This window comes from Peromyscus leucopus, chromosome 11, assembly GCF_004664715.2.
Source record: "Peromyscus leucopus breed LL Stock chromosome 11, UCI_PerLeu_2.1, whole genome shotgun sequence".
NCBI classification, from domain to species: domain Eukaryota; kingdom Metazoa; phylum Chordata; class Mammalia; order Rodentia; family Cricetidae; genus Peromyscus; species Peromyscus leucopus.
This window is the reverse complement of record NC_051072.1, coordinates 34,001,300-34,020,815: the sequence shown is the minus strand read 5'-3', so window position 1 is coordinate 34,020,815 and position 19,516 is coordinate 34,001,300. Positions and strand designations below refer to the sequence as shown.

General features: G+C 40.1%; 1 protein-coding gene across 1 annotated transcript in view; it reads right to left on the bottom strand.

The window, feature by feature from the left end:
- Itga2 (integrin subunit alpha 2) overlaps positions 1-19,516 on the bottom strand; it is a 101,170-nt gene that overhangs the window by 15,578 nt on the left and 66,076 nt on the right. The window contains 12 exon segments of the mRNA XM_037209430.1: positions 854-964; positions 2,215-2,317; positions 5,902-5,985; positions 6,071-6,147; positions 6,634-6,726; positions 7,965-8,106; positions 8,286-8,368; positions 9,222-9,332; positions 11,550-11,701; positions 14,301-14,440; positions 17,202-17,338; positions 17,992-18,195. Coding sequence (XP_037065325.1) covers positions 854-964; positions 2,215-2,317; positions 5,902-5,985; positions 6,071-6,147; positions 6,634-6,726; positions 7,965-8,106; positions 8,286-8,368; positions 9,222-9,332; positions 11,550-11,701; positions 14,301-14,440; positions 17,202-17,338; positions 17,992-18,195 — 1,437 coding nt within the window.

The following is a 19,516-nucleotide window of genomic DNA, read 5'->3' as shown; positions in this document are numbered from 1 at the left end:
CTTAAAGACCAGCTACTAATTGCAGCTTTCTAGACCTACTAAGTACTACATGCCCACAATAGACCGAACTTCTTACTTCTCAGGTTTCTTTCCTAATAGGGTTCTGACCGAGTTAAATCCTCTCCTACCCAGAGCAGAGATTTCAGCCACCAGGACACTGATTTTTCTTAGGACGGTGTTTTGCTTATAGTATGAAGTCTGATGCTGGTTTGTTGGGATCTGGTATGCATAGTGTTGCTGTAGGATGTTCTGTATGTCCTGTGGGAGCCCGTTCGGGTTCCTCATGGCTTTACCCAGCAGGTCCGCATAGAGGATGATTAGGACCACGAGCCTGAGTGCATGTGTCTGAGATGGTCTGCACTTGACTGTGCTGTGGGATGGTCTGTATGTCAAGTTGCTCTGATTGGTTAATAAATAAAACACTGGTTGACCTGTGGCTAGGCAGGAAATATAGGCGGGACTAACAGAGAGGAGAAAAGAAAGAACAGGAAGGCAGAAGGAGTCACTGCCAGCCGCCACCCTGACAAGCAGCATGAAAAGATGCTGGTAAGCCACGAGCCGTGTGGCAGGGTATAGATTTGTGGAAATAGATTAATTTAAGCTATAAGAACAGTTAGCAAGAAGCCTGCCATGGCCATACAGTTTGTAAGCAATATAAGTCTCTGTGTTTACTTGTTTGGGTCTGAGCAGCTGTGGGACTGGCGGGTGACAAAGATTTGTCCTGACTGTGGGACAGGCAGGAAAACTCTAGCTACATAGTGTTCTCTTTGGTTTTTCAACGTTCAGATGCAGACACAATCACCCTTAAGTCATGGGTTCTGTACATCTGTATTGCCGGTTATGTTGTCCTTACCTCGTCTGTTTGCACCCCGGTCAGATACAGGAGTGGGTTCTTTGCCTTGGTGTACTGAGGGATGTGGACGGTTACCGACGCCATACTTACTGGAGAGCTTCCTGTTGTCACCTATGTAGAGAACAACACGCGATACAAATGCTGCCGGAAAAACCACCCCTGATGATAGTCGAGGGGGATGAAGAGTAGCAGCGTGGCTTGGTCAAGGAATTGAACCTCACTAAAGATAATTTTTCACCTAAAAATTAAAGATCATTACAACTTCAGTGGCCATGTGCTATCTGTTCTCACTAATGGGAACTATGTTGTTAGTGTGTAAAACCCACAATACAACGGCTGATGCTTGCACTCTTAGTAGTGTCATTATTATTATTATTATTATTTTTACCATGAATTAATTAAAAATCCTATAAAGCATGTAGTTATCATCTTTACTTTCTGAAACACAAAATCTGGATAACAAATTAAGATTCTTTTGTCATTGAAGACATGACACTAAACTGCAGATCTGAAGGTGTGCATGTCCTAGTGGAAATGCACAGACACAGAATGGTATTAACTCAGGGAGTCGGGTGAATTCCTATTTACTTTCCAAAGTTTCTATAGCATTCTTTTCTAAATCAGCTATTCTTCTATAACTTAATTTTTCTCTCTCATTCTCAGTCTGTGGCCCAGACTGGCCTTAAACTTACAGCAATCTCACCTCAGCTTTCCAAAGTTCTGGGATTGCAGGTGTCTTTCTTTGAATTTCTCTTTAATAACTGATTCCAATCTTTAGATTAATAGTTACTTATTCAAAGATACTTAGTTATGTTGCATTGAATTGACTCAAAGCATTTTAGATACTACTAAGCATAACTGTACAAAAGCCCTATTTGTACTGTGTACAAGTGATGAGCTTTTCAAACAAGACTGGACTCCAAGTATAAAGTAGTGTAAAAGACACTCATCCACAATAATGCCAGTGTAGCCATGCCTTGTTGGTTCATCCTGAGTAGTTGCTTTGAAAATATATAATTTCTCCCTTACTAACGCACAACTAAACATACGTCCCTCTACTTTCCTGTCATCTACCTCAATGTTCTCAAAGTGTGACACCCAAGCCAGCAGCATCTGCAGCATGGCCCGTGGGCTTGTGGGAGAGATGCACACTTCCAGACTCACCACAGACCTTCTGAGTCAAAAACCTGGGGATGGGGCTCAGCTGTGTGAGCTGTAGCACACTCTCCCGATGTCACTGCACACTCAAGATTGACAGCCACTGGTGTATTGCAACCTTGTGTTACTTTTTTCTCATCCCATACTCCCTGACTTTGCTCCTCCTCTTCCTGCTTTGTCATCTTTACGACAAGCTTACCAACCTTGAGGGAGAAGACGAATTTAGGACCAATATCTTCAACACTGTTTATGACAGAAGGGGCATTCTCATCTGAAGAGATTTCACAAAAGTTTATGTTGGTGGATCTGTTGGGTGACATTGGTAAAACCAGTTATTTCTATTTTCTTGTTGCTCTTGAAATATTGTATTTATTTTACCTAAGTATCTTCTAGCTTGGATTACCATCAAAAATGGTTCAGTTTTACTTACAGAAGCCCCAAATGATTATTCTACATTTTAAGCTTCCACATGAGAGAATATGAGAATTTACTGATATGAGAATATGAGAATTCTGCTTGGCTGCTGTCTGGGGAGTATAGTAATGGCAGTGCTACCTACCACTGATGTTATTTGTATGCACACATATATAATATTGAGCCTCTAAATATTTGGAATTATTAATTATTATCATAATCCAAAAGTTAAAAAATAGCAAATGTGAATGAATGCATGTTAGATTCCACAGTCCAATGTATGTTTCTGAGATTACAACAACTTCCTTTCAAATCATACGCCTTCACTGTCTTTCTGAGGACAGCCTGTGTGTTCATCAGTTGTCAAGTTTCTAACACAGGTATAAAAGTATTGTTCTAGGGCTGACAGTTGCATTAGTCTCCAGACTTCTGTTACATTGGCCAATGTGTCGAAAAGGTAGACACTCCAGCTTTGGTGGTTGGGTTGGATCTCTAAGCCAAGAGTTTCTTCCCTTGCTTGGGGCTACAGTGCAATGATGGGTACCAGTTACTAGCTCCTGCAGCATTTGTTACTAAATGTCTTTCAGACAGGGCATAGATTTATTTTATTAATCTTTCTCTAGTTTTAGACCAACTCGAATAGTTGGCAATGAATTGAGGGTTGACTGAATTTGTTTCCGTCATTGCAGAACCACTCTTAAAATCCAAAGATTTTTATTATGAGATCTTGAGCACATGATTTAGGATTCCTGATTAATGCCTGCAAGTATAGTAATGCCCAGACCAGAGGATTCCCCAGGAAACTCTTCAGATGTAGGTGAAACTGGACATCTTCCATTTCCTCACCTATTTCTGGTGCTTTGAAGCTACAGCCCAACCAGGCAGCTTTTTTGCCTTGTGTGGAATGCAAAGGAACTGATAGCCAGAGTAGGATTCTGAAAAGCATTATGCATGCCCCTCCATGCATTCCAGGGGACAATTTATCTAGATTATGGGATGTTCAGTTCACTTCCTAAAAGAATGGACTAGACATTTTCTGAGACAGAATATTTTCTATCCTCTGGGCATCACTATCTCTTTCTGTCTTTATCTCTCTGTACTTGTCACTTTGTTTCTCTCTGTCTCTGTCTTTCTCCTTCTCTCCCTCTCTCTCTGCCCCTTCTCTCCATCTTTTACGAAAGTTCTTCCAAAATTTCAAAAGGAAAATCTGTCACAGGGAGAGTTGAATATATGTGGAATTTGTCAAGGTTTTATGTGTATGAGAGGAAACAATGATGTGCCAGCCTTGTATGGAAAATGGGAAAATTGACTCAGATTTGAAACAGAAAACCCAGCTATGTGTGCATGAGTTATCCTCTTTGCTTTCCAGATGTTTATGTAAGCCCCTAAACAGAGCCAACTCCTAAATTGATTGATACTGTCTGCTTTTTGTATTTTAAGGAGATCTGACATTTGTCCACTTTTTACATAAGTTTTCTCTAGTTTACTTAGGGTTACAGTAGCAATAATCTAAATTCAGGAGGAGCCTGTTAAAAATAATTCTATTTATATTTATTATATGCAGAGAATATAGTGGCACATGTATACAGTATTATGGTGGCTACTAGAGGACATGATAGTTAGGTGGGACTTTTTGCAAAAGTTTACAAAAAGTTAAAGCTTTTTTTGCAGTATTGTTTTTGATGGCTATACAAACAAAAATGTGAAACAACCAATATATCTTATTACTGCTAGAGTGGTTGCACAAATTATGATTTATTCAGAAATAGAATGAGTTAAATATGTGTAACCTGCTATGAAAACCATATGAAGATATGAAAGAATATTTTAGTATTCCCCTTTAGTAGGTAAAATGTTTGAGCATGCGTGTGTGTATAACCTTGCAGATAAATTAACTGTATGTATTGAAGATATTCCAGAATAGTCTTGTTAGTCATTTGTGGGGACTGTAATCAAGGTGGAGGATAATGCTAATCTCTTCACTTTGTGTTTTTCTGTAAGATTTGGATTTTCCAAATGCATTCATGTAATGCTTTAAAAAAAAAAAAAAGAAGCATGTGGGAAGCCATCTGGGCGGAGGATCAGAAGTCATTTCTTTAAAATTCTCCATAACAAAATTTTTTACCATATACCTTAACATTTTATGACATACTACAGACTCTAATACTAGGATGCATTAGAATAAAAATTGCAATCACAAAAAAATACATGGCTAAGATGTTAGTAAAAGTGAAGTCATATTTTAATACTATATTCCATGTTAACCTACCTGAAAACAAATATAGACTCTCACTAAATGTGTTTAAGAGAATACAGAATTGTATATATTAGAGGGGAAAAGTTTGCGTCATGTGGCAATACTCATTACTGTAGCTTTGTCATTAATTGCGTGTTTTAGCAAAGAGATTTTTGGAAGCTCTAGCTACAGATACACTTATCAGGGCTGGATAACATGGGCTATGTTTTGTTTCTACATGCACCTTTGTGACTTTGATACAGACATGTTCTTTTTATCTTTGCTCATCTGTCTCAGGCTTCATACAGGATGGCATGTGTTCCTTTTCAGTTTTGTTTTGTGATTTATTGCATGAACTGTATGCTCCATGCTTTCATGAACTGGGCTGTCAAGACAGGAGTTAGAGAATGTGGTGGCCCGTATACTTACTGGGACAGCAGTGCTTAATATTCTCAGAGGTCTTTGGTTTACACAGGGGAGTGGCCTTAGTTCTGACAGTGAACTAAGGTTGGACCTGCCTATAGCCCCTGTTGGATTTGTATGTTACCCATTTCCCCAGAAACCTGCCTCTGATATCTACTGGTAACATTTTAACTACTGTCCTCAGGTTGACCTGCATTGGAAGGCAAGAAAAAAGTATTAAGCCTTTCTTCATGGATGACTTCCTTTGGAAAATCCCTCATTTCCTCCTGGTTGGAAGAAAACCATCATCAGTCATGTCTGAAGTTTTCCATTAAGAAGCTAGACTTGGTCTAGTTTCCATATCAGCTTATTCATCCCGTGATTCCATTTCTTACTTGTGCCCCTTCAATGTCCAAAACATGGTGCTGGGGATTCCATTGTCCAAGAACAGGTCTGTTCTTGACATCCAGTATCATATTGTGAACGGAGCAGTGAGAAGTGTTGGCAACTCTCACAAGCTCCAAGAGTCTGTTTCTGCATGTTAGGACACATTACAGGCAGCTTACCACCTTCAGGGGTGCTGACCTATGACATGTGATGGAAACATTTTCCCTCATCCATTTCCTCTGGTGCTATTCTGAGTCAATAAACCTAAAGAGTTCAAGTGTTCCTAGGCATCAATTTGTCTGCATATTTCTAATCTAGTTGACAACTCGGAAATAAATTCATGTGCTAAGACTGAGCCAACAGTGGACTGTAGTCCTGAGCTAAATGATTCATGTACCAGGGTGAGGTCAGGGGGAAAAAGCTACCCACTCGGGTAGCAGACTTCACCTACCGGGTTAAGTGAAGTTCGGCATCATACAGAAGAGGGATCTTGAGACTGACAGAATTATCCGCTTTGTTGGCTTCTTGGCTCTCACTATGAAAACAAATATTAGAAATTACTTAAAGAGACATCTCATAAAGCCTACCTAGCATAAGGTTATGATTGCATTGCATCTTACCTGAAGGCTTGGAAATGGATGGATGCCTGATTCTGGAGGTTTTGAAGATTGAAGTCGAAGTTGATGGTAAAAGTCACCTAGACACGACATTAAAATCCATCAACCTAGGATATTGTATACCAGGAAAAAAGTTCCCCAGCAAGATGAACCCATTCTCTCGTAACTCTGGATTTCATGTCTTAAAATTTTGGTTATAGATCATGTCTGGGTACCTTGCTTACCTGAGAACCAGAGCTTAATTTCTATCAGATTTATATGCCATCCAGCTACATTTTTCAGAGCTGTCAAGTTTTGTGGTGATCCAATATTTACTTACAGGACTTTGACCAATATTGGTCAACATAGTCACACAAAAGAGCATTATGTATGGCACGTGCACTTGGAAAAAGGCACATGAGGAAGTACTACCTTTGTTAATGATTTAAAGAGAATGACCCCAGTGAGGGAACCCCTTCCAGGAATGTGGCTGTTGATTTTGTGATGTCTGTTAAATGATGATGCCTGGTAAAGACAGTGAGTGCTCTCAGGTGTGGAGAGCTGGGATTAGATGATGCAAGCTGTACCTGCTGTTCACTCTGTAAGGCAGGATATCCCACATCACAGGTAACAGATTTCTGCGATGAGCCAACCTGGCATGTTACTTCTGTTCCATCGACCTGAAGGAGACCAAAGGAGTAACAATTAAGTGTGTGTGTGTGTGTGTGTGTGTGTGTGTGTGTATGTGTGTGTGTACCCACATTGAAAGGTGGACAGGACATCTTAGCAGTGATATTGGTTTATATTGAAATAGTTTATTGCTCTCAAAGACTTGAATATCTTGTATTATCCAAGTGGTTAACATGTTTTCATTACCAACTCTAAAGACACACTCAAGAAGCTAAAGGATTGGGGAAATATGCACTAAGATGGAAATCAACTTTTGTATTTCAGCAGCACAAATATTTTTAACATAATATTCAGAAGCCTAATATTTAGAAATACCTTCTTCATAATGTTTTTGAAATGTGTATTTTTAAAAGAAGAAAAATACATGTTGGTGTTTGTATTTTAAGTAACTAACAGGTTTTGCCAGTATTCCTCAGTTCATTTTGTCTTTAATGTAAGAGCTGCTATCTGGCACAGACCATTTAAACACAGAGGTCAGCATAGGTTTGCAATTCTAAACCTCTAAAGTTCACATTAATATGAAATAGAAAGAAACTTTTTTTTTTTTTTAATATCCTTTAATCAAGCAGCCCAGCTGGAAAATAGATTTTCCTTCTTTTCTTTTCTTTTTTTTTTTCTCCTCATAGCTTGAGAGCAGAAGAATTAGCAAGGAGCTCTCCCGGTTAAGTGTATTCCTGCTTTAGTGATCAGGTCCAACTCAATAGAATGGCTTTGCAGGAATGCACCATCCTGGCACCAGACCTAGCAGCATCACAAAGCTGGGACCACACCACGCTGTGGGACTGGATGCCACTGAGCAAGTGCGCACCACATCTGTCTGGCACAGGACAGGCGGCCTCCTCACAGCACCGATGGCTGGAGAAGTTATGAGTTGTCTCTGCCAAGGCCTGGGGTAAAGGAAAAAGTGACCCTCACTGCTAATGGAGCCTCCCTAGATTCGGAGCCAGACTGCGTTCTCAGGAGGCTTTACTAACTGGAATCCACAAGGTGGGACTGAGCATGCCCGGGGTCAACTTTGATTTTTTTTTTTTCAGACAGCTTGGAGGACAGGGAGGTCTGAAGTACCAGAGACAGCGATTGGGATTGGCTGAGCAAAGGAGCAAAATGCTGTGTGGGGGTGCGGTTTGGTTTGTAGGTGTGTGTGGGGGTTGGGGGATAGGTGTGTGGCGGGGATGGGAGGTGGGGGTGGAGGGGGTGGTGGCTACAGGGGGCGGGGTTTCTTACATACCGGCATGGTAAAAGAAGCAAAAAACAAGTTCTCTGAGAAGTCAGCCACGACTGCTGTGTTGTAAGCACTCTCCCCTCTGTTCTTCAGTGTGACTGAAAATGTTAACCTTTTGTTCTGGTTGCTGACGAGAAAGGGTTGATTTCTGTTCACACAAGAGAAGGGAGACCGGTAAAGCCACGGAAGTTAAAACTAACCCAGTATTCAAAACCTTCCTCTGTAAAAAAGAAATCCAAAATTTTATCTTGAATGAGGAGATGTAATGCGCCTTTTATTTCTACGTTTTTTTTTTTTCCCCTCACAGAAACGTAAAGTTGAACATACTGCATGGCCGGCAGCTGTTGGACGTCCAGGATCAGGTCAGAGATGCAAAGTCCATCGCTGCCACATTCTTTATAGAAAGGGATCTACAACAAAAGAAAAAAAAAATCATTCTTGGGTACTTGTGGATTAAAAACAAAACGTAAAAGAATATATGCAATATTATCCTGTTTGCATAAAGGTCAAAACTATGGATCCTAGCACTCGGGAGGCAGAGGCAGGCGGATCTCTGTGAGTTCGAGGCCAGCCTGGACTACAGAGTGAGATCCAGGAACAGGCGCAAAGCTACACAGAGAAACCCTGTCTCGAAAAACAAACAAACAAACAAACAAACAACAAAGAAAAAAACAAAAGGTCAAAACTATGGGAAACCAAACAAAGTTTTAGGAGCTTCTACATAGCATAATCATAAAGAAAAAAATATTGAAAAAATAAAATATTCAAGATAATAGTTTGCTTTTCTGTGTTTTGTTTTTGTTTTTTTTTTTTTTTTGTTCTTTTTGAGACAGTTTTTGCAACTTGCTCTGTAGACCAGGCTGGCCACAAACTCAGAGATCTGCCTGCCTCTGCCTCCCAAGTGCTGGGACTAAAGGCCTGCGATACCATGTGTGGCTGGTAATAGCTTGTTTATGGGGAGCTAAATTAAAATAGTTATAATGGAGAGAGACAACTCCACAGGCACCTGAATTTTCAAGTGAGTTCAGCCTGCTTTAGTCTTTATTTCTTCAAGAAGCATTTGTTGAACACCTGTGGTAGCTTGGTACCTCTCTTGGGGCTGGAAACAGAGTGGTGAAGAAGAAATCGCTGCTTTGTGGAACTGAAATACCCACGAATTGTATGCATCATTACATTTAGGCCGCATCTGTGGCATCTGTAACACCATGGTGACTATGGAAGCTGCTAGCCAGCCTCCACTTGGGAAGAGCAAGGCACACTCACGCTGAAGACTTTGACAGTATCCGAATAGGCTTCAAGGGCAGGGCTAGTGCCAGGGTTTTCCAAACTGATGTCCACACGCAGATCCAAAGGGTTGACAACATCAGAGGGCTTCTAAATACAGGAGGAGGGGGATGACTGATTACTTAGACATAGTAACTTGAAAACAAAGTCCGCAAACGTGTTTATAATTAAAAGCACCATCAGTTACAGAAAAGAGGCTTGTGCCGAATGACCAAGACTTCCTCTTCGGTCCCAGTTCTGCTCTTAGCCTCTAAATTCAGAAGGCTAAGGGGACTCGCTTACAGTAAAAATCTGAAGTGGCAATTTTACTGAAATGATAAATAATCTGATTATTTACACACAAGTAATTATGAGTATTTAGATATGTCCTATGTCAGTGCCAGCTCTTGGGTGGTCTTGCTTCTCATTCTTAGTATCTTCTCTCTTCTTTCCATGAAATCTGGAATTGCATGGGTAATTTGATCCCATAGTAGACAAAGTCTGGAAAGAACGGAAGCCAAGTTTCTTCCCTGTTCCTTCTCCTCCCTCCTTCCCTTCCTGTCTCCTCGCCCATCTCAATCCTTTGTTCCCGTCCACTCCTAACCCTTCTCTTTCCTTCCAAATGTGTGTGTGCACATGTGTGTATGTGTGTGCGCATGTGTGCATGTGGGTGCGTGTGTATGTGTGTACACATGTGCGTGTGTGCATGTGTGTGTGCATGTGGGTGGCATGTATGTGTGTGTGTGTGAGTGTGTGTGTGTGTGTGTGTGTGTGTGTGTGTGTGTGTGTGTGTGTGTGTGTGATGCAGAAGGACAAAAGCCCCAGGTGTTCATGAACAAGAAATCTTCAAATTAACAAATAAATAAAATAGCAGAACTGATTTTGATGCATCAAAATTTCAAGGGATTTTCCCCCAGTGTTCTCTCTCTCTCTCTCTCTCTCTCTGTGTGTGTGTGTGTGTGTGTGTGTGTGTGTGTGTGTGTGTATGTATGTACATGCACATGTATATATGTGCCCATGTGGAGGTGTCTTCTTTTACTTTTAAGGTATTATTACACAATTGCTGAGGGGTTTGTTTCATATAACTTATAAAGTAAGTCTCTGATTGGAAAATTTCTCCTAAGAAGCATGTTTCCTACAGGAAAGATTTCCCAAATCAATGTGAACTCTAGCAATCATGGCCTAATAGGAGAACAAGGAATCTTTACCATCATCTAATATCATTCACCTAGTGCAGTGGTTCTCAACCTGTGGGTTATGAGCCCGTTGGGGGTTGCATATCAGATATCCTGAATGTCAGATATTTACATTCTGATTCCTAATAGTAGGAAGATTACAGTTGTGGAGTAGCCATGGAATAATTTTATGGTGGGGGGAGTCACCACAACATGAGGAACTGTACTAAAGGTCACAGCATTAGGAAGGTTGAGAACCGCTGACCTAGTGTAAAGTGGTATTAGACACCACGTTTGAGATTTTCATGTTCAGTAGCTTAAAATGACCGAAACTTTTACCTGTTGGGAAAAATGTCAAAATAAAATTGTCAATGGAATTAGTCATTTAAGAAAATGCTTTCAATTTTAAAAAAGCATTTATTTAATTAATCTATTTATTTTCTTTATTCGATGTGTGTATGGTGTAGGGGTATGTGTGCCCGTGTATATGTGTGTGTGTGGTGTATGTGCACATGTGTGTGCACACATGTGTGTATGTGTGCACATGTGTGTGTGTGCATATATGCATTGTGCATGTGATGTGTGTGTGTGTGTGTGCTCACAAGTGTTGTGTTTGTGTGTGCATGTGTGTGGAGGCCAAGAGGGACATCAGATATTTTCCTTCATCATGCTCTACATTTTCCCCTTGAGACCAAGTCTCTAGATGATCGTGGAGTTAGCCTGGCAGCCAGCAAGCCCCGGAAATAGTCTTGTCTCTGATGTTCACAGCACTGGGGTTACAGGCACATGTATAGCCATATTTGACATTTTTACATAAGTGCTGGAGATTTGAATTCAGGCCCTAATGCTTATGCAGCAGGTATACTTAGCAGCTCAGCCACCTCTCTAGCCCCCAGTGTTTGATTTCCTTAACCATCTTTTATTCCCTTTAGTTGCCATCCCTGTATAAAATGCAATGCCACTAACACATACAAAATCAGAATGTGACCGTAAGTATTATAAAAGAAATGTGCTTCTCGTTCACAGAGTTAGACAAGAGATGCAGTCATTAGAAAGGCGAGCATTTTCTAACACGTAAATCCCACTTCAGACTTCCTGTGCTCGCTAGTCTTTTAGAAGAAAGGGGTGGAGAGATGTTACTCTGAGATCTCACCTGTATGCTAATGTGGTGCTCAGAACAGCTCTGTACTTCATTGACAACTGTGTTCTTCTGCAGGAATCGTTCACTGTTTTCTTTAAATATCCCCCTGGAGGTTACTCTGGATGAGTATCTGTCTGCATCAAGTGTCATGTTAAACAGGATGGCTAGGATAAAAATCACAAAGAAATATGTCCAGTGAGTTTTGAAGAAGAAAACAATCTTGTTTTCTTGTATCTTATTGGACAAAAGCCTGATATCAAGAAAATGCAGAAACCATATGGCATTTGTAATTTCATGTGATTCAGTCCAAGTGAAGAAAAAACAAAAAAACTGAACCAGAGAAATGAAGCAATTGGCAATAGAAAACAACAACAATTGCACTTGCCCCAGGAAATCTACTGGATAAATTGGGCAAATTAATCCCTTCCTGTATATTAGCTTCATCTGCCATTAGCATAGTGCACACAGAGAAGAAGTCCTCATTATGGAATGCCGCCAGTTGAACACATCCTCATTTGCTACCAACTCTACAGTAAACCTGGACACTGGATACCCTGATGCTACTGTCAAGATAATAAACTAGATCAGATGAGGCAGAATAATGGCCATGAGTTCACACCACTGGGACAAGGTCAGAGGTAAAATATGATTCATTTTGAAATGAAGGCTCATGTTCTTTCCATTTCCATGCCATTACAGGGACTAAATGTTATTATGAGAAGTAACTGTGAACATCTGTGTATGGGGCCTGACATATTCTAGATGCTCATGTGGAGAAAGAGGTGCAGCATTGCAGCTCCAAGGTTTTAGCCAGATATTGTTAGACTGAACAGTAATCCTACAGTTTATGACCTCCTTGACCTTGAGCTACCCTCTTTGAGTCTGTTTCTCTAGCAATCAGAAATGATTAATATCAATTCAAGGGAGTGGAAATGAAAAAACTCCTGTGTGTGGAGAAAGTGATGACAGTAACAAAGTCTAAATAGTCAGACCGGCTGCCTTTAAGAAAGTCCATGGGCCACATCCCAGAAATTAGACAGCTGGTTATAGCAGCTGTCTAATTTGGAATTACTTTATCAGATTAATTCAGTGTTTTAATGTTGAATATACTTTCCAAGACAATGTATCTACATTACCTTTAATATCTCTATTAAAGAAATGAGAAATTTCTGTGCTTCCGTGACTTAATGAGACCAAAAAGAATGTCAAGAACATGAAAGAATTGAATGGACAGACTAAAAAAAAATGACAAAAATATGGAAATGGAAAACTAATAACAGGGGCTGGATAACTGTCAAAAGGACAAAGTTAGCACACTTCACGTACTTTTTTAAAAAAAAATAGCTTGATAAAATGAATATATAGTTCCATAGCTCATACAGTTTTAAAGATGGGATTTCATTCTTATGTATTGTTATTGCCAAGCAACAAAGTGAAAAATTATGACCTGCTCATCAGTGTAGACCTGAGCACAGCAGGATAAAGAGTCAAAAGGGCAAGGTTCCCAATGGGAAGAAAAGCCCCAAACCCAAAAGCCAATCAGTGGGAAGGGAATCTTCTGAAAGTACAGGGTTTTCAGGATGTGCCAAGAGAGTATATGAAGAACACTCAAAACGTGGAAGACGCACAAGGCTTATTCATGCTTTAGGGCCAAGATAGCTGGGCAGCCAGCCATGTCTACCAGAGAATACATTTTCCATTTTAATCTTTTAAGCAGACTAAAAATGTTTATATGGTGGTGGTTTTCGGCTTAACTATGATGGCTTCTCAGGTAGATGTGTGCTCCAAGGCAGGCCTGTGAGGTACGCCACTCAGAGGTGGGTCAGGGTTTGAACACCTGAGAGTAAAGAAACCCGGAAGCTGGATCAGTTGTGAATCCCACTTTGGCTTCTCTGCTTGTTCCTTTCTTTCTTGGCATGAAGCATGACAACCTACCGGCCTGATTGTTTTCAGCCTGTATGTTAATTTGCTTGCAATTTCATTAAGTGCCACTAGGAACTAAGAGATCTGAAATATAGAGCTGGAGTCTGATGGAGGGGAGATCAGAATCCATGGATTAGCAAGGGAAAACACTCAGCTTTTAATGAAGTGGTGTTTTGCTTGCTATCTACAGAGGATGCTGAGATAACAGAGCAGTTGTTTGGTTAGAAATGGCTTCAAAGAGGATGCAGTACCACAGTCAGGTCCTGCAAGATGACCTCATCTCTCTAGGAGAGACAGGCTAACAGTTCCTGCTGACATTTGCCCACAGTCCTGCCTGAGCTTTTCCCCATCTGACGGGACACACTTCAGACTCCTACTATAGAAATGGTAAAACAATGGTTACAAATTGTATGTTCCCTTCTCTTTTCTTCTGCTTGATACCAGGAGTAATACACGGTGCTTTTACTAAGCCCACCTATGTAGACAATGGCATAGACAGAAGGTGCCCACTCATTTAGAACTTGCCACCGTTCAATAAAATCTGTGTGTGCTGAGGATCTATAGAAGGGATCTGTGGATAAGAGAGACTCAAAGGCAGAGCCTATGATTATGCCATAGTGATTACAGTGTTTTGCAGCAGAATGCCATCAGCTAGAGCTGAGCAAGGATGCTCCAAACAAACCTCCCACGCCTAATGAACTACTCTTAGATACTGAATGTGTGGCAATTTAAGCATGTCCAGTAAAAGACCCTTGTTTCTTCTGGTCTGCAAACCAGAACTTCTAGCTAAAGCTGTCAAGGCAAAGCCATCTCTGTATGGTTTATTTAAGGTCTACTCACCCACTTGATGGTTTTGCCCAGGAGGTCTAAACTTTGCTCTGAAGCAAAGTTTGAGGATTATTTTAGCATCCTTGTCGAGCAAAGTGATTTTGTCTGGAGTGAATGAAGCGTCTATAGCCACATCAGCAATGCTTTGTGACCTTAAAGACACAAATGGAAACATATGCACATTATTGCCCAGCATACCAGCAAACATGACCTTCACATAGAGGACCCAGGGCTGGTCTCTGTATGTATGTGTGTGTAACAGTTGCACCTACACAGAATAGAAACCTGAAATCTCTTTGCAAATGAAGTGTTAAGTCATGACCTTTCTGTGTCTTCCCAACTGGGATTGGTGTAACTCTTGCTTTTTGAGATGTCAGGAGAGAGAGAGAGAGAGAAGACAGGGAAATAAATGGAGGTGTCAGAGCTGATGAATGCTGCCATGGCTTGTGTCTTGCTGCCTCCATGGTTAGCGTCACCTGTCGATGATAGTGGCAATGAGCATGATGGAAGAATATGACTGAGGCGTCCATCACAGGGTGCCAGAGTTTTCTATCCCAGTGTGGCCTTTTGTATACCCGAGACAGCCTTATTTTCTCTTTCAAAACTGGTGTGAAATAGAACAAATATTTGTTCCATTCTATTAATGAAGATATCTGAGACATAGGCTTACCACTTCACTGGGCACTTGTCAGTCAGGAAATGGAACCTACAGTCTGAGTCCCCCCATTACTGGAATTTGAACTTTGCCACAATGACTCCTGCATACACCTTCCACTATTTCTAAGGTAGCAAGCAATGATTAGCAATTTCACCTTTTTGAAAAGTACCACCAATAGATCCAGAAAACATTTCTTTTTATTTTCAGGCATCATTGGAAAGACTATTTCAAAAGTTACTATGTATCTGTGTTTTCTCTTAATATGCAGCTAAAATAAGAAATGCAACAGAGCTTCAGGCTTACAATCTAATGCTTAATTGAATTTTAGCACAGTTATTTGAGAGACTGAATATCCATTCTAATACAGATGACATTGATTTACATGTTTTGTAAATGTATTACACATTATTCCTAGAGTTATCCAGAAAAAGCAGTTCAGCACTTTGTAGAAAATGTGACCACAGAATATTAGCTTAGCATGAATAGTCAGCTTAGCACATTCATTTGATGTGGGTGTGTTGACATTTCTGAAGAATCAAGAACACCTTTCAGAACAGAAGCTTAGCCACATCACTGACTAAACTATGTCACAGTATGGTAAATGCAAAGGCACCATATGGGAAAGTCTGCCTAGAGGCTTATACAGTGCCATTGCTGCCAAGTATATGATTGATATATTATGTTAAATGAAGCCATGTAACTCTGTAGCACTCCTAGCATGCCATTCTTTAATTATTTTAACTAACTTTATTCAGTAAATGCATTTTCTAGTTTCTCAGTCTTAAAGCTATCCTTGGTTTTCCATATAACAGTTTCATTTGTCAAAAAGAAATGCATTTCACTCTTGAAAAGCTCAATGCACATGTGTACAGAGTAGCATCAAACTCAGAAGTCATATGTCAATGGACTGTGTTTCTATTCCCAATATGTCTGGACAGTTAAAGCATATATTTTCAACAGGGAAAAATGGATGTATGAGTCTTCTTGACTGTATAATCCATTTCTTTTCAATTCCAGTATCTCAATAGATCATAGACCCAAGTTTTGTGTGTATTTGTCTGGTTCTTGTGTGTGTGTGTGTGTGTGTGTGTGTGTGTGTGTGTGTGTGTGTGTGTGTAGGTGCATGTATGTGTGTGCATGAGCATCAGGATGCCAGTGGCCAACTTTGGGTGTCATCCCCCAGGAACTCTATTGATTGAGACATGGTCTCTACTGCCCTGGGACTTGACAATTAGTTTAGGCTAACCGGCTAGTGAGCTCCAGGTATTGTCTCTGCCTCACCGTCACTGGGGTTACATGCCACTAAGCCTGGCTTTTTGTATGTTTACTTGTTTAAATGGTCTCACTATAGAGCTATGGCTGACCTGGAGCACTCTATGAAAACCAGGCTGACCTCAAACTCACAGAGACCCACCTGCGGTGGCCTCCCCAGTGCTGGGATAAAAGGCATGAGCTACCTCACCTGGCTCTGTCTGGCTTTTTGACATGGGTTCGGGGGATTGAACTCAGGCCCTCCTGCTTGTACAGAAGGTTCTTTAACCAACTGAGCTATCTTTACAAGCCCTTCACATACATAATTTTTAAAACCTTGAACCATATTTCCTTCGAGTCCTTTCATGTTCCCCCAACTTTTACACCTACACAGGCAATGAAGAGCTCAGCTAAGCCAAAACAATGGTTCTTATTCCAGACTACGATTTTAAACTATGCTTTTTAAGCACATAGGAAGTTTCACTTTATTGTGTCCTACAAGTTTGCTCTCATGAGGTTTCCTGACTGGAAGCTGAAATGAGGCTGTGTGTAAGAAGATAACATTTAGAAACATGTGGGATAGCATTTCAAGGGCTTCTTCTTTTCTACACATTGACTCTTTACATAAGGAGAAGAAAAGTATGACTCCAGTGACAAAGAAATCTATCTATCTCTCTCTCTATATATATATATATATATATATATACACATAAATGTACGTGTGTGTGGCAAAGATACATGCCTGTCAGTAAATTATATATGAATGTATATACACAACATACATATGTGTACACACACACACACACACACACACACACACACACACACACACATTTATTCCCCCAACTTTCAGGAAAACCATGCATATTCCTTCCTTTATGCAACTCAAACCATGATAAATACATTTCCTACAGTCTTATAAAATACATTGGGCATTACACATACTGTACAATCCAGCAGGTCATTTTAATTAGCTAGTCTTAATCTTGCACTTGCTGACTCACCAGAGTTGAACCACTTGCCCCAAGGCACCAATGGATACATCAGTGATGGAATCCCCATTTAAATCTCCATAGCCATCCAGGGACCTTCCAAAGAACTGGAGGTGGTTCCTGAAGGCTCCATCAGATCCAAGAATTTTCTGAAAGAGCAGATTTAACATGAAGTTGTAGTACACACAGCTGACTTAGAATGACAGCCTCTGTCTTGCCCCCTACATTCTCTATATGGTCATTTTTTCAGATTATCTGGTCCAGGAAAATTTATTATTTTCTTCCTCCATGTCTGATCTCTGTATTATTTTTACAATGATTCTTTCATCAAGGAAACAGCATGGATCTTTAATGTGTGAACATAAACCAGCACAAAATGGCGAGAAGTCAGTGGGCTAGGAATGAGCTGAGACTAGTTCACATCTTGATTCTTATCCTAGCTAGTTTTCCTCAGGACTTACACAAAATTGCCTGTTAGTGAGGTCACCATCCTTTGATCATCTGATACCCCTCACAATACTTGAAAATTGACCTCTTAATTGACTTATGTTTGATACTTGGCATTTGTTATTATCTATAGCACTGCAACTTATTTCTTGTATTCACATTTTCTCTTTTGGAATATAAGGTCAGCGAAAAGCAGAATTTTGTCTCTCTTGTTCTGTGCAACATTCTCAGAGATGGTGTTCAACAAATAGTAAAGCTTTTCTAAATATTTTTTGATGGAAAGAACACAGATCTAATGTAAGAGGCATGGATTAGATGAAAATGTCCAGCTCTGGCCATTATGTTTATTGATTACCTGGGAATACTTGGTGTGAATGGTACCCTGGTGACCATTGTAAATGTATACCGCTCCAGAGTTCTCATTCTCCACAGGTGAACCAACGATCACATCATTAAAGCCATCCATGTTGATGTCCGAAAGGGCTGCAATTGCTGAACCAAACCGAGCATTTCCAGTACCTTCAGGTCCTTCAAGGAACTGGTGCTGATTCAAGACGCCCTTGCAAAGGGAGAAGGAAGTGTTGCAGCAAAGTTTTCAATGTGTATCATTAACATTCAACGCAACAATGTGAAAGCAGACAGGGATTTAATCTTAGAATTGATGATTCTCTATTTTGTGATGAGTTACAAATAAAAATTTTCATGAATTAAGGTCACAAGATTAAAGGAGGTAATAATTCTCTTTTTTGTACCTGAAAAACCTACATGAAATGTCTAGCTCTCTATCTCCACTTTCTCTCAGTATTGGGACTGTTACCTCTTTCCAAATCTTTGATTTAAAAACTTTCTGGTGAAAGGCTAATATCGTGAGTGAAATTAAGGTAGGTACAAAGCACGAGGAAACATGCTCATTTAGATCTTACTTATTGCTGAATGGTGACATAATTGTAATGGGTAGGACGTGGAAAATGAAGTCACCAACATTTCACGACAAGCAACACTAAATGGTTCTGTGCAAAGGAAAAGACATTTTCTTTTATGAAACAGTTTTTCCTTCAGATTTTGTGCTCAAGTATGAAAATATTTAATGGCTTTGCAAGAAAGCAAAATGCCTCATCTAGGAAACTGGGTCAGTGTTGATTCTTTCTCATTTATAGTAATTTTATAAATATTAATTAAATTTCTGAGATAAAGAAAGCATTAAGAGAGAGTGTTAGGAGCTGGAGAGGTGGCTCAGTGGTTAAGATCCTCTTTGCTCTTGCAGTGGACCTGTGTTCATTTCCCAGAACCTGCAGTATTTCCCAGCACTCCATTATTTAAACTGCTTTTGTTAACGGGTCAGTTTTACATTAATATATACTATATATTATTGTATCAAACATATAAAATATCCCAGCAACTAAGCACAATTCTCCCTGCCCCCTACACCTATCTGGCTTCCTATGTCAACCCCTGCCTTTCATTTGCTTTTTTTGCTGTCCTTGCAGAGCTTCAGATTCCTACTGAAATGGATTTAGAGTTCTGTCTACAAGTTGGAAAAATGATGCCTTCTCCCTTTGAGTCAGCTCAGTTTTATGGCAAGAATCTGAAATTCCAAGGATTGGACGTGTACCTAACTGTGACACCAAGCACTGGAATTTTCTGACAAACTAATGTAGAAAGCATTCTAGGTCATCTGGAGGTTGCCGGAGTTGCTGGGACAATTGTTTTCACTCTGAGATGAAGAGGTCAGCATGCCCAGTGATTACTATCATTTCAAAGAAATGTCACAAGATGCTTTAAAAGTGAACCAATATTTATATTTATGTGTATGCTAAAAATTATTTGTGCTTATAATGGCTTCATTTGAATAGGAACACATACCCCAAGACCTCTCATGA